The sequence below is a fragment of the Sprattus sprattus genome, assembly GCF_963457725.1.
Source record: "Sprattus sprattus genome assembly, chromosome: 14".
NCBI lineage: Eukaryota > Metazoa > Chordata > Actinopteri > Clupeiformes > Clupeidae > Sprattus > Sprattus sprattus.
The window spans coordinates 21,122,904-21,138,293 of record NC_137912.1 but is presented as its reverse complement, the minus strand read 5'-3'; the positions used below and the strand labels follow the sequence as shown (position 1 = coordinate 21,138,293).

The 15,390-nt window shown below is 44.1% G+C and overlaps 1 protein-coding gene across 1 annotated transcript in view; it reads left to right on the top strand.

The window, feature by feature from the left end:
- Nucleotides 1-15,179, top strand: part of ntn4 (netrin 4) — a gene marked incomplete at both ends in the record, with an annotated part of 19,528 nt that extends 4,349 nt beyond the window's left edge. The window contains 8 exons of the mRNA XM_080850969.1: nt 69-257; nt 4,560-4,686; nt 5,734-5,919; nt 11,149-11,362; nt 14,035-14,123; nt 14,303-14,371; nt 14,612-14,821; nt 15,043-15,179. Of these exons, the coding sequence (XP_080707095.1) occupies nt 69-257; nt 4,560-4,686; nt 5,734-5,919; nt 11,149-11,362; nt 14,035-14,123; nt 14,303-14,371; nt 14,612-14,821; nt 15,043-15,179 (1,221 nt within the window). The remainder of the gene's footprint in view (nt 1-68; nt 258-4,559; nt 4,687-5,733; nt 5,920-11,148; nt 11,363-14,034; nt 14,124-14,302; nt 14,372-14,611; nt 14,822-15,042) is intronic.
- Between the last annotated feature and the right edge of the window lie 211 nt (nt 15,180-15,390).

Below are 15,390 nucleotides of genomic sequence, written 5' to 3'. Positions count from 1 at the left end.
TGTTCGAGAGTCTCTCTATTCAGTCGGTCAGTACCTCAGCAGGTCAGGTGTGTTTACCTCTTTCTCAGGTACGTCTGCTCCAGCACCAGCCCTGCCCGTGCCAGCTGAAGGAGCCCAGAGCCACGGGGGGCACGGGGGGCAAACACTATGCCATCTACGACTTCATAGCCAAGGGAAGCTGCCTGTGCAACGGGCATGCTGACCAGTGTGTGCCCGCACTGGGGTACCAACCTGCTCGAGAAAGGACCAATCATGTGGTGGGTGAGGAGGCTGTGTGTGTGTGTGTGTGTGTATTTCTGTGTGTGTATGTGTGTGTGTGTGTGTGTGTGTGTGTGTGTGTGTGTGTGTGTGTGTGTGAGTGTGTGTGTGTGTGTGTGTGTGTGTGTGTGTGTGTGAGTGTGTTTGTTTGGCTGACCCAATCAAAGACTCAAACATATGACATATGCAACAGTTTCAGTTTTTACTCAAAGCAAATATCTTTTGGGACCCTGATGCTCATCGGGTTTATATAATGTGTTTTTAGGTGATGGGATCTAGTGTTGATGAATGCATACATTGGTTATCAGCACTTTTCCATACCGCTTGTAAGATAGCAAAGTTACACTGCTGAAATCGGCCCAAGCGCTGTTTACACAAAAGACCTTCAGTCAGAGATAGACGATGGGCAGATTTGTGCTTGTGTGTGTGTGTGTGCGTGTGGAGGAGAAGTTTCAAGTTCACTTGGGCAAGAAACTAGTGAGAGGGCGAGTGAAAATGAAAACTATTTGCGAATGCGTATCTGTGTGATCAGGGCTGTCCTGTTACGGTAAACATGGCCATCAGGAGGCAGCATCTGTGCTGGGAAGTTTACAGGAGAAAGGGAGAGTGCGTGTTGGATTGAGAGAGGGAGTGTCGAGGAAAGAGAGAGAGAAAGAGTGTGTGTGTGTGTCAAAAGGAGAGGGAGAGTGCGAGTGTGTGTGTTAAAAGCGAGAGTGTGTGTTGTTTATTATGATTCTGGGGGGCTGATAGCAAGCCTGAATGTGTGTTTGGTTTGTGGAGCGTGATGACTATCAATGACATCTGAATCTGGGAAGGCAGGTTTCCATTTCAGAGCAATCAGGGAGCACGGAAGAGAGAAAGGGAAGAGAAGGACAAGTGTGTTACCTCCCCTCCCTTATCAAGAATTCATCCCTCTATTCCCACATCTCCCCCATAGGATGTAGAACAGCAACATGCAGGGGACACACAACACTGTGTGTATAAATGTGAGTGTGTGTGTGAGTGTTTGTCATAACATCAACATATAGGGGATATTTAACACAGAATTCAGCTGAGGTGAGGTAGTAAGTCAGAACAACATCATGAAGGGGATGTAACACAACACAGCGTTTGTTTAGGTGTGTGTGTGTGTGTGTGTGTGTGTGTGTGTGTGTGTGTGTGTGTGTGTGTGTGTGTGTGTGTGTGTGTGTGTGTGTGTGTGCGTGTGCGTTGAGTCGTACTCCTATTGCCCCTTGTTTGGTCTGTTTGTGTGTGTGTGTGTGAATGCGTGTTTGTTGTCTTATTATCATTATTTGTGTTACCTGACATCGCTGAACAATGAACAATCAGCTTCGACTACCTCTAGATGACTTTTTCATGAAAGCAGCACAATCAAAAACACTTAATATACTCTGTCTCTCTCTCTCACACACACCCACACACCCACACACACATACACACACACACACAGCCGCATTGAGACATAGTTTGTTTTTTCTCCTTTCTTTCGGTGCTGTGACACTGATAAGTAGGAACAGACAAGAGATAAGAGTCAGGAACAGCAGACGGCGTGTGTGTAAGGGCGTCTGTGTTTATATGTCTGTGTTTGTGTGTGTGTGTGTGTGTGTGTGTGTGTGTGTGTGTTCTTGTGTGCTTGTGTGCTTGTGTAAGTGTGTGGAAGAAGGGGAAAAAGAAAAGGGAAAAATTTGCGGATGGTGAGGTAATCATGACTTCATTTCAATGTTCTGCTGTCTGATTGGATGAATGACTTATCAATTAAGGTCTCAATAAAGGTCAGCTTAGGACTGAAGCCTTAGGTGGATTAATGGACATGTTATATCCAAATTAAATATCACCTCTTTAAGATAACGCCTGTGACTACCATACTACAACACAGACTACCTTATGTAATATCTACCTTCTGCACTTAATTTCACACAAACATGCTCTCTCTAACTCTCTCTCAATTCCTCACAGTCACACAACCCCCCACACACACACACAGACTCACTCACTCTCCCTCTCTCCTCCTCACAGACACACGGACACACATACCCACACACACACTCACTCTCTCACTCTTCCTCACAGACACATGGACACACAGACCCACACACACACACACTCACTTTCTCATGGACACACAGACCCCCACACACACACACACTCTCTATCTTTTTCACAGACACAAGGACACACAGACCCACACACACACATCTCACGGACACACGGACACACAGACCCACACACACACACACTCTCTCTCTCTTCTTCACAGACACACGGACAAACAGACCCACACACACACACACACACGCTCACTTCCTCACAGACACACAGACCCACACACTCTCTCTCTCTTCCTCACAGACCATCCCCCCCCACACACACCCTCCTTATCAGTGCTGTTACTGTTTGATCTAAAGGTCCCGTCAAAACAGTGTCCCTCCTCTTTCCTCCCAAGATAGACATTTCCGGACACTACAGACTGAAAGCATGGAAAGTGATGTCTTACTTGTACTCATGTGTGTGCATGTGTGTCCTGGTGATTGTGCTGGTGTGATTATGTGAATTTTTTTCTGTTTGTGTATCTCTATGTGTATCTGTGTGTGTGTGTGTGTGTGTGTGTGTGTGTGTGTGTGTGTGTGTGTGTATGTCTGTGTTTATGCGTTTGCACATGTGTCTGTGTGTGGGTGGGTATGTGTGTGTGTGTGTGTGGGTATGCTTACCCGCCATAATCATTCCTAATCATGCAAGTAAACACGCGGTGGTTCTGGTCAGTGGTCAGTCCTCATAACCTCTCACCTACTCTCATTTTTTACCAAGCCCCTTGCTTTCTCTCCTCCTCTGTCATCCTTCTCTTTGTCCTTCCCCAAACCTGTGTTTGGGCCCACCACACCAAAACTGAGTGTGTATGTGTGTGTGAATGCGTTTGCATGTTTGTGTGTCTGAGCGTACATGTATGTGTGTGTTTGTGTGTGTACATATGCGTATGTGTGTGTTTGGGTGCGTGTGTGTGTGTATGTTCATGCATGCATGTTTATGTGTGTGTGTGTGTGTGTGTGTGTGTGGGTGTGGGTGTGTGTCTGTCCGTGTGTCCGTTTGTGTGTGTGTGTGTGTCCCTGTCCGTGTTTGTGTGCATACACTGTGTGTTTGAGTACATGTGTGTGTTCCGTTGTCTTCACACTTCAACACTTTCCCCTGCATGGCAGCAGCAGCGCTGGCAGCTGAGTCATTAAAGAGAGTGGGCCCGATGCCCAGTGTGGGATTAGCTGCAGACCAGGACTAAGCCTGACTTTCAAAGGGCCTTCACCTTCACAAACACGCCCTAGTCCAGGCCTAAGCTGGTCCACGTCCGGGAAGCTGCCCCCGTGGCTTACTCCAATCACTGAGACCAAAGAGAAGGCATACAATCAGACTGGGGACAGATTTCGGTTTTAGCCCTTTGATGATCTGAGGTTGCCCGTCAGTTTGGTTTGAGTTTTAGGTTGGTCAGTGTGTGTGTATGTGTCAGTCTGAGAGAGAGAGTGTGTGTGTTTGCATGTGTGTGTGTTTGTGTGTGTTTGCGTGTGAGTGTGTGTCTGTGTGTGTGTTTGCGTGTTGTATTTTAATGTTTGAATGTTGTGCTGTTGTGGTGGTGTTGGTAGATCTGTCAAAGACGGTAAAATATTAGTTTGACCTCTGGTTTGGTGTGCGTGTGAGTGTGTGTGTGTGTGTGTGTGTGAGAGAGAGAGAGCCTGTGTGTGTGTGTGTGTGTGTGTATGTGTGTGTGAGAGAGAGAGAGAGTCTGTGTGTGTCTGTGTGTGTGAGAGAGAGTCTGTGTGTGTGTGAGAGAGAGAAAGCGAGAGAGAAAGGGAGAGAAAGGGGAGAGAGAGAGAAAGGGAGAGAGAGAGAGAGAGAGAGAAAGGGAGTGTAAGCTCTTTTGTCACGTGGGAAGAGAACTTTTTCTCACGCTGGATCCTTTGTTCTCCTTTCATTCCCCACTCTGTCTCCCTTGTGTCTGTGTCCTACCCTCCACCTCTCTCTTTCTCTCTGTCTCCCCTGCATCTCACCATATCTATCTTATTTGTCCTTCTTTTCAATCATCTCTTTCCTCTATCTGTCTTTCCATCTACCCCTCCTCTCCCTCTCTCCTGCCTCTCTCTGTCCTGTCATTCTCCCCTTTCTCTCCCTCCTTCTCTATCCCCATTCTTTCTCGCATCTTCTCTCGCACCATGTCTCTCTCCTTCCATTTTCCCCTCACTCCCTTCTTTCTCTCTCTCTCTCTCCTTCCCTCTCTCCCCCCTCATCCTCTCTCTCCCTCTTTGTGTGTCTCTGGTCAGGTTCAGGGGAGGTGTGTGTGTCAGCACCACACTGCGGGTCCCCACTGTGAGCGCTGCGCTTCCCTCTATAACGACCAGCCCTGGCAGCCTGCCAACGGACTAACAGGAGCCCCCAATGAGTGCAAGAGTGAGATACACTCACACACACACGTGCACACACACACACTCACATACACACACTCACTCACACACACACACACACACACACCTACACATACACACACACTCACTCGAATGCACACACACGCACACACACAAACTTACACACGTGTGCACACACACGTGCACACACATGCATAGAGTCGCACTCACACATGCACACACACAGTCATGTATACTCTCAAAAATACATATACAGTTACACATACAGAATGTTTGTGCACACACTCACACAATCACACAAACACACACTCATATGAACACCTATACACACAGATGCATATAAACACAAACACACATAAACACAAACACTAACTGCACTTTCTTGACTTTAGGTTTGAGTAATAGTAAAGCTCAAAGCCCTGGCTGGATCCTTCAGTTACATCTTCTCTGAGCTTGCCCGCCATTCGCAGCAGATGCTGTTTAGTTTGGCTGAGGTGCAGAGAGGAAGAAGAGACTCAGAGGAAGAAAATAAAAGAGAAGAAACGAAAAGCCTGATTGCTTTAGTTTTCCTGTGGTGGAGACGTTAGTGTCTACTCCTGTACTCCCTTCAGGAATGCATGGGAATTATTTAACAACAGTGCAGCAACTGCCAACACACACACACACACACACACACAAATAGTATCCCAGCTACTGTCACACACTCACACACACACCCTGCCAACTCCGGTCACACAAGGGCACTGCACACATTAACATTCTCCAGGGCCCTCTGAAACATACCACTGATCACTCCAGAAGTGTGTGTCTGTGTTTTTTTTATTAGTGTCTTGCCTTTATATATGTGTGTGTGTGTTGTTTTTATTAGTGTGTGTATTGTGTATTGTGTTTGTGTTAATTTTATTTGTGTGTGTGTGTTGTTCTTATTAGTGTGTGCTTATGGATACTAACTAACTTATGGATACTAACTAACCTTCTCTAGAATGATACATTCACATACTCCTTACTGTTCCCGTGTATCTCTCTCTCTCTCATGGCTTGTGTGTGTGTGTGTGTGTGTGTGTGTCTGCAGAGTGTAAGTGCAACGGCCACGGCGAGAGCTGTCGCTTTGATGTGACGATGTGGCTGAGTTCTGGTCTGCATTCGGGAGGAGTGTGTGATTGCACACACAACACAGAGGGCCCAAACTGCCAACGCTGCAAAGCCGGCTTCTACAGGGACCCCCAACGACCACATACAGCTCCCGACTCCTGCAGACGTGAGTTTATGGCTGTCTTTCTCCCTCTCTGTCTTTCTCTCGCTCTCTGTCTTCCTCCCTTTTAGGGAACACATACAGCTCCCGACTCCTGCACACGTGAGAGAGCCCTACTGGCTCGCTCTTTCTCTCTCCCTCTCTGTCTCATTCCCTCTTTGTCACTCCTGGACTCCTACCCCTCTCTCGCTACCTCTTTTATTCCTTTCTGCCTTTTTTATCCCTTGCTGACTCTTTCTCTCTCTCTTTCTTCCTCTCTGCTTTTCTCTCTTTTCCACTTAGGTAACACTTTATTTGGATAGTCCACCTACAGAAGATTCACAGAGTATTTGTCACATTTTAACAGTTTATTAGTTGAGATTCAACAATTGAACTCTTTTGCTTTGTCTGTCGATGTTCAACAGATTATATACGGTATAGATTATATGTTACGATTCATACCTAGATATTCTTGGAATAATTTAATGAAATATGACTTACTCAACCTGTAGTATACAAATGTTCAACATTATGTAATTGTTTGTTTTAACATTTGTATACATATACATACATATGTATAACAGTAAATATACCAATAATCAACAAGTGGTTTACCATGTGTAGACATTATTCTTTTTTTGATGTTGATCATTAATGAGATTTCAACTGCATGTTCCAACAATTGGTTAAATAAACTTCTCCTTTCTTTCATGTGGACGTTGCAAAATATTCTCATGACTTTGAATGGAGTTTAAAGTAAATTTTCTCATTTAAGACATGTTCAAACATGAATGTACTAATATTTATATTGTCTTCAGGTAGTTCATTAGCCTATAGCCTTTACCCCCAGAATTCCTCATAAATAAAATGAAGTTTGGATTCTAAGTAAAGTGAAAACTAGGCAAACTCCATTACATACAGTAGATACAGACATGGAAGTTGATTCTCACTTGCATAACCAGTTAACATGTAGATATTTATTTAGACTTCCCAAGTAAAGTAAAAAAGACTAACTGAGAGTCTACAGGCTTTTTATTTCCATCTATAGAAAAACGTTTTATTATATAATGTTTTTTTTTATTATTATTTCTCCACTGAATGCTCCAAAGGCTCCTCACACTCCAAAGACAGACTAGTCTCTATTGCTCGTAGCTTGATTGTTCTCTCCTTTGTACGTCGCTTTGGATAAAAGCGTCTGTTGAATGACTAAATGTAAACATAGTCTGCTAGCTTATCGCAAGCTTAACGTTACAGGGAACAATTCTTAACCACAAAGGCCTACATATCGAATAACACTCAAATCTGACACATAATTATGTCAGTGCGGTTAAATGTGTCCAGTTTCCGAGCGTAGTGGGGGTTCAATCGAAGATCCAATTCATGTAGCTCCCCAAATCTAGATTTCCTGTGTCCGACTGAAATCCGATTTACACCTCCAGATATGTGATCGGATTACGCTGGAAATCGGACAACGCGCGCATGTAACTCTCGAAACTAGATTACAACTGGACAACAACAACTTTTGCGCATGCTTGAGATCCTGCCCATAGACATATATACATGCATCATATATGTCTATGATATGATAATCGCTGCTAGACGCTTACTGTTCTTGTGCTCCCTCTCATTCACTTTGAAATACTGAAATGAAACTGAAACTGAAACGTTGACTGCGACTGCTTTGGACACAACGCGCTAATTCACTGAACAAATATTTTCATATTACTTTTCCACCACTTGTTAGTCATTTAATCCATTAATATCGATGTGAATCAATCAATACTAATACAACTTTAACTGTGATGTGTTTTTGTTTCATTTCACAACTTATTTACTGTATAATCAACAGTAGCAAATGCCCGCTTCAAACATTCCACATTTTGATTTGAACTGACGCGGCCAAGATCTGGATTTGTCACTGCCATGTACCGTGAGATAACGCAGTTAACCCCCCATGGATAGAGAAGCCGGGCTTTGGCCGAAATTGGGGTTATGCCATCATGTAATCGCACTGAGTAAAGCTAGCTAAATAACAGAGTACCATAATTGACACCGGCTCATCTGTAAAATACAAATATACCCTGGAAAAGCAAGAGCAAGAGAGAGCATACGTATCTGTTCCAACGGAAAATCTTTAAACTAATTATCAGCTATAACGTTGAGGTAAAGGCTAAGGCTAAGCTTAAGGCTAAGGTTTATGATTGCACTAGCCTACATGGACAAGGCAATAGTTTACTCGTGGTTCACTGTAGTCAATAAATATCATAGTGAATATAATAATGGTTGAACATTAGTTCAGCTTAAGAATGTTTAACAAAGATAAATTAAATTGTTTAATAATTATACATGGTTGAATATTTGTATATCATCTGTTAACCCTAACCCTAACCCTAGTTCAAATTCAGTTAAATTATTCTGAGAATATGTAGGTATGTTGAGAATCGTCACATATACAGTATATACATTTGCTCTTTTTCTCTCATTCTCTAAATTGTCTCTCTCTCTCTCCCTGTCTCTCTCTGTCTGTCTGTCTGTCTCTCTCTCTCCCTCTCTGCCGCTCTCTCCCTATCTCTCACATTCAAACCCCACGTTGTTGATGTTTTCATACATCAACATGATTGATGTTTTCATAGAATTAAAAGTAGAAACTGGGATGTTGATCATTGTGTGTGTGTGTTTTGTGTAAGTGTGTGCGTTTTGTGTAAGTGTGTGAGTGCATGCACTTAAAGGTACAGTCCGCGAATCACTCCTCATGGTCAATTAGCTGTTTGTGCTAAAAACAACTCAGGTGTGTACAGTCCTGGCTTTGTAAATGGGAAACAATCACAGTGGCTCCAACACAGCCATAAGCAGTCCCTGCCAATCAACATGGTGTTTCAGGAGCACTGAAGGGAGAGCTGTCATTTGATTGGCTGTTGGACTCAAATATGAACAACTATTCGTGAAACCAAAACGAATTGCGGACTGCATCTTTAAGGATTAGGTTGACTGAGTTTGTGTATGCTCTCTCTCTCTCTCTGTGTGTGTGTGTGTGTGCGATACATGTTCATGTGTGTGTCCCTGTAAGGATTAGGTTGCCTAATAGGGGTGGGGGTAGGAGTTGTATCCGGGTTGCATTAACCTCCTAGATGAAAAGATGTTGCAGAGAACAAAGATTTTAGTTTCTTACTGAAGTTGTTTAATTCTCCGTGTATATATGTGTGCTTGTGTGTGTGTGTGTGTGTCTGTGTGTGTGTGTGTGTACGTGTATATGTGTGTGTGTATATGTGTATGTGTGTGAGCATATAACTGTTTTCTTGAAGATTAATTACTGATCTCTTTGTCCTCTTTATTTGGGTCCTCCCCCAAATACACACACTCACACACACACACATTCTCACACTCTTTCTCTCCCACGGATTGAGGTTTGTGTCTGGCATGGGCCGGAATGTTGATAACTGGGGTGGCAAGCTGGAGCACGCAAGTTCTGATGGGCACCTGGCTTTGTGCGTGTGTGTGTGTGTGTGTGTGCGCGTGTGCGCAAGTCTAATGTTGTGTGTTTTTTCTGTGAAAAAGTGAGGGTACTGTTAATGGTAGATGTATGTGTGGGAGTCTCTAAGAAAACAAGGTAGAGTGTTTATGTGTGAGTTTCAGTGAGAGACCACGTACTTGTGTGGGATGTGAATTTATACATGTGAGAGAGAGAGAGAGAGAGAGAGAGAGAAACATAGACAGAGAGACAGAGGGAAAGGAGGAAAGGAGGAAAGGAAAGGACATATGACTTAAAAAGGAGAGGAAGAAGAAGTCACACACACGCACGCATGCACGCGCACACGCACACACAGAAGAAAGTCACTTGTGCACACAGCCATGGAACCTCTTCATCACTGCATGAGCGACAGAGAGAAGTGAGGGGGATAGAGAAGGAGAAGAGAGAGGTAGAAAACACCCTGTGTGGTTCTGGATCCCCATACACTCACACACACACACACACACACACACACACACCTACACAGACACACACTCACTTACGCACACGCACACACACACATAAACACACAAACTCACACTCACACACACACAGACACACACACACACACTCACACTCACTCACTCACACTCACACTCACACTCACACACACACTCACACACACACACACACACACACACACACACACACACACACACACACACACACACACACACACACACACTCACACACACACACACATACATTTAAGGCTGCAGTGAAATCCTGTTGAATTCTAATCAGGGGGTCTCCATTTGTACTCTCATACCTCAGCTACAGAGGACACAAGCTAAAGCATGCTGAAGAGTGAGGAGTGTGTCAGTGTGTGTGTGTCTGTGTGTGTGTGTCTGTGTGAGTGTGTGTGTGTGTGTGTGTGTGTGTGTGTGTGTGTGTGTGTGTGTGTGTGTGTGTGTGTTGGAGGTGGGGTGTGGAGGCAGGGGTACTGGCTGGCAAAAGAGAGTGACAGTGAAGGGAGTGTGTGTATGTGTGTCTGATGAGAGAGAGTTCTGGAATGGTAAAAATGTTTTTAAAGACGAGATGGGAAATTCCTCCATCAGCAAGATTTCAAAACAACCACCAACTCCCCCCCCGGCACCCTCTACACACACACACACACACACACACACACACACACACACACACAAAGACATTCAGTCCCCCCATCACTTCCCCTTTTATCTCAGCAATAATGTACCCATTCTGTACACAAATCGCATGGACCCTTCTTGTTATTTTTCTTCTATATTATGAAATGTAGTGATGTGAAATGTTTTTCGTTATTCTTAGAATGTTGCATGTGTATTATTGTCGCTCTGTCTCTGTGATGCAATGTGTGTGTGTGTCTGTGTGTGTGTGATGTGTATGATTTTGTGTGATGATGTGATCCATGTGCTGTGTCTGTGATGTGTGTGTGTGTGTGTGTGTGTGATGTGTATGATTTTGTGTGTATGTGTGTGATGTGTATGATTAAGTGTGTGTGTGTGTGATGTGTATGATTAAGTGTGTGTGTGTGATGTGTATAATTGTGTGTGTGTGTGTGTGTGATTGTGTGTGTGTGTGTGTGATGATGTGATCCATGCTCTGTCTCTGTGATGTGTGTGTGTGTGTGTGTGTGATGTGTATGATTTTGTGTGTGTGTGTGTGTGTGTGTGTGTGATGTGTATGATTAAGTGTGTGTGTGTGTGTGATGTGTATGATTTTGTGTGTGTGATGGTGTGATCAATGCTCTGTCTTTGCACTATCCACAGCTTGTGAGTGCGATCCTAAGGGAACTGTGGCAACTGATGACGGTGGCGGAGCATTCTGTGACCATGGCAATGGCGAGTGTGTGTGCAAGCCCGGTGTGGGCGGGCCTCAGTGTGACAGGTGCAGGGTGGGCTACTGGGGTTTCCATGACTACGGTTGCAAGCCATGCAACTGCGCAGGTGACTGTGACCCCTTCACTGGAGACTGTGTTTCTCTGTGAGTTTGAGCGCATGTACACTTACTCATACACATACACATAATCACGCACACACGCACACACACAGTCCCACACATGTACAGTACACCACGCATACCCATAAGCACACACACACATGTACACCATGCATACACATAAGCACACACACACACACGTACACCATGCATACAGTGCTCACGGAAAGTTTTCAGACCCTTTAAAGTTTTCCACACTTTGTTATTTTGTTCCAAGCTCATCTTTAAATGAATTCAATGCATTTTTCGCTCATCAATCTAAACCAAATACTCCACAATGACAAAGCATAAAGCAGGTTTTTGGAGTGTTTTGTTAAAAGTTCCATGTTATATATCCCATTGACATACAGTGGTGGCCAAAATTGTTAGAACACTCAGCATATTTAAGAGATCTCAGATGTTTTTGTTGAATTGACGATTAAAATACCCATCAAACAAATGAAATATCTACAAAATGATCTTTATGCTCTATAAACCATATAATAGAGACATTTTAAGTAGATTAAGGTCATTTTCCTTACAAAAAACAAGCTAGGCCTATTTCACTGTCAATATCACACAATCATGTTCCTTCACAGAAGCAGCCAAATTACTTGTATAATCATTGTCAGGTGTGATCCCGGTTGAATTGCTGGTGATGAAAGAGTCTTAGGACACAGCTGTGTAATTATTTTGAATGTACAAGGCCTATCCTGCTCATTAAGTGATTGGTAACACCAGGGTTTTGTCACATAGGCCACACCACCAATTGGTATAAATTCAAAGCCTCTAGAAGTTGTCTTGTTACACATGTTGTTCTTTGAACATGGCTAAGGTAAGGAAGGAGCTAACAAGTGAGCAACGGGCTCGAATTAAGGCCCTTTTTGATGCTGGCTGGAGTTACCGCCGCATAGCCAAGGACTTGAGATGCAGTCCAAGCACCATCAAGTACACTATAGACCGCCATGATGCCACCAAATCACACCAGAACCGAAAGGGGAGAGGTAGAAAAAATAAACTTTCTGACAGACAAGTGAAGCATCTGAAAATTCTCAGTCTTAAGGACCGAAGAAAGACCTCACGAGAACTTCGTGATGAGATCAACACCACAATGAATGATGGTGCAACAGTGTCTTCAAGAACTGTGCGACGGAAACTTGGAGAAAAAGGACTTGTTGGCAGGATAGCAGCAAAGAAACCATTGCTGAGAGAGAAAAATAGAGTGAATCGCCTGAAATTTGCAAAAGATCACATGAAATGGACTAAGGAAGATTGGTCTAAAGTGTTGTGGACTGATGAGTCCAAGTTTGAACAGTTTGGCAACAAGCGTAGAGTGTATGTTCGACGGAGGGTGGGGGAGAGGTATAAAAATGAGTGTCTCTTGCCCACAGTTAAACACGGAGGGGGTAGTGTTATGGTGTGGGGTGCCATTTCAGCCTCAGGAACAGGTGACCTGGTGAAAATTGATGGCATCATGGATAAAAAAGTGTACCACAACATTCTGGTGAGGCACGGAGTACCATCTGGGAGTCGTCTTATTGGGCCTGGATTTATTTTCCAAGAGGACAATGACCCTAAACACTCTTCTCACCTATGCCGGAACTACCTGCGACAAAAGGAATCTGCTGGATCACTGAAAATGATGGCCTGGCCACCTCAAAGTCCGGACCTCAACCCCATCGAGCAAATTTGGGGCGAGTTGGACAATAAACTCGACAGATCCATTATACATTCAAAGGAAAGCCTTTGGCTTGAGTTGCAGAAGGCGTGGGATACAATTAGTGTTGAAGTTCTAAGGAAATATATTGACACTATGCCAGAGAGATGTGCTGCTGTAATTGCTGCAAAAGGTGGACATACCAAATATTAAAGTTAAAAGTGGATAAAAACAGAAAGACTCACTTCATCTGTTATTTGTTTGTGCTCAGAGCAACCATGTGCATGTTTCATGAACATTATGAGTTGAAATTATGTTTTGGAGGCGAAAAAAATGCACATTTATTCAGATTTGTAGGGTGTTCTAACAATTTTGGCCACCACTGTAAGTGTTCAGACCCTTCACTTAGTAGTTGGTTTAAACACTTATGGCAGCAATGACAGCTTTGGGTCTTTTTGGAAATAATCCTACAAGCTTGCCACACCTTTCTTTTGGAAGCTTCTCCCATTCTTCTTGTCATAATTGTTCAAGCTCAACAAGGTTGGATGGAAAGTGTCGGCGCATGGCCATTTTCCTTAACGTTCACAGAGTTTTCCTACCACTACTGTGTTTTCTTGGCGGTGTGCTTCAGATCTTGAGCACTCTATATTGAATAGCTCTGCATCCATCTTTCCCCCTATCCTGACTAATCTCCCAGTCCCTGTCACAGAAATAGGAGGCACCAGAGCTCCAATGGCAGAACTAAGGGGCTGTTATGTAAATGAGACATTTTAGGCTTTTATTTTGAATAGGTTAACAAAACTCTCCAACTCAAACAGTTTTTTCTTTGTCATTGTGGAGTATTGATGAAAAACTAAAATTAAATCCATATAAGATGAGACTGAAACATAACAAGATGTGGACAATTTGAAAGGGTTTTAACATTTTCGTATGCAGTGTATGTTAATCTTATTAGTCCACAGGTAAGTGATTTATGTATGTGTGTGTGTGTGTGTGTGTGTGTGTGTGTGTGTGTGTGTAGACCTGATCTGGAGGTGCCGCAGGTGGGAAACTCCAGTGAGTCGCCACTGTTTCGTGCGGAGGAGCTCTTTTCTGCCTTGCGTTCCTCAGGTGAGCTTCCTATGATCATCTGATTGAGCAGTCAAGTTTCCAATGCAGCGCCAATGCTACAACCCTTCTTCTTATCACCAACCAGTACCTCTCCCTCCCTCTCTCTCTCTCTCCCTCTCCCTCCCTCTATATCCCTCTCTATCTCTCTGTGTTTGTGTCTGTGTGTTTTATCAATGCAGAGAAGTGTGTCTGTAAGGAACCAGACCTGGGGAACAGCAAAGTCTTCTGCACCATGAAATATGACTATGGTGGGTAGAACCAACCAAACACAGACATAGACACAGACAAACAGACACAGACACACACACACACACACACACACACACACACACACACACACACACATTCTTACCCAAAAGCAAAATTGCTATTAATTATGTTTGTACTTTTGTTATTAAACAATACAACTTTATAATTAATGTTTAATGTATTTGTGCATTGTGTGTATGTTTGTTTGCATGTGTGTGTATGCATGTGTGTGTTCTCAGTTTTGAAAGTGAAGGTGGTGTCAGCTCATGATAAAGGCTCCCATGCAGAGGTGCAGGTGAAGCTGAGGAAAGTCCTCTGGCGCAGCTCTGAGCTAAAGCCCAAGGGGGCCCTGTGGAAGAGCTCCGAGCTGAGGCTCGACCGGGGAACTCTCACTCTTTACCCGGAGTCATGGACAGCTAGAGGCTGCACCTGCCCTGTCCTCTACCCTGGTGGGTACCCACACTCAGTGCATGAATGCCATATATACATCTACTCACAGCATGCACACACACACACACACACACACACACACACATAATTACCACAAATCAGAGCACTTACCTCTTACTTAGACTTGGCGAGCAGCTTGGTGTTTTGGTCTGAGTTTATTTTGTGTGTGTGTGTGTGTGTGTGTGTGTGTGTGTGTGTGTGTGTGTGTGTGTGTGTGCAGGTGTGGAGTATCTGGTCGCGGGCCACATGGACAGAAAGAAGTGGCACTTCCTGGTCAACATGAAGAGCTTTGTGAAGCGGTGGACTGCCAGTCTTGGACGCAAAGTCCTCCAGCTCCTCAAGTCCAACTGTGCCTAGACAAGGAGAAGAGAAGAGAGGAGAGGGGAGGAGAGGAGGAATGGAGATCACGAAGAAAGGAGAGGAGAGGAGGAATGGAGATAACGAAGAAAGGAGAGAAAAGGACTCTCGTGACCACAGGGAGGAAGAGAAAAAACCTCACATGGATATATATGTATAGAGAGAGAGAGAGAGAGGGATGGCGAGAGAGAGAAAGAGATGGAAGGCGAGA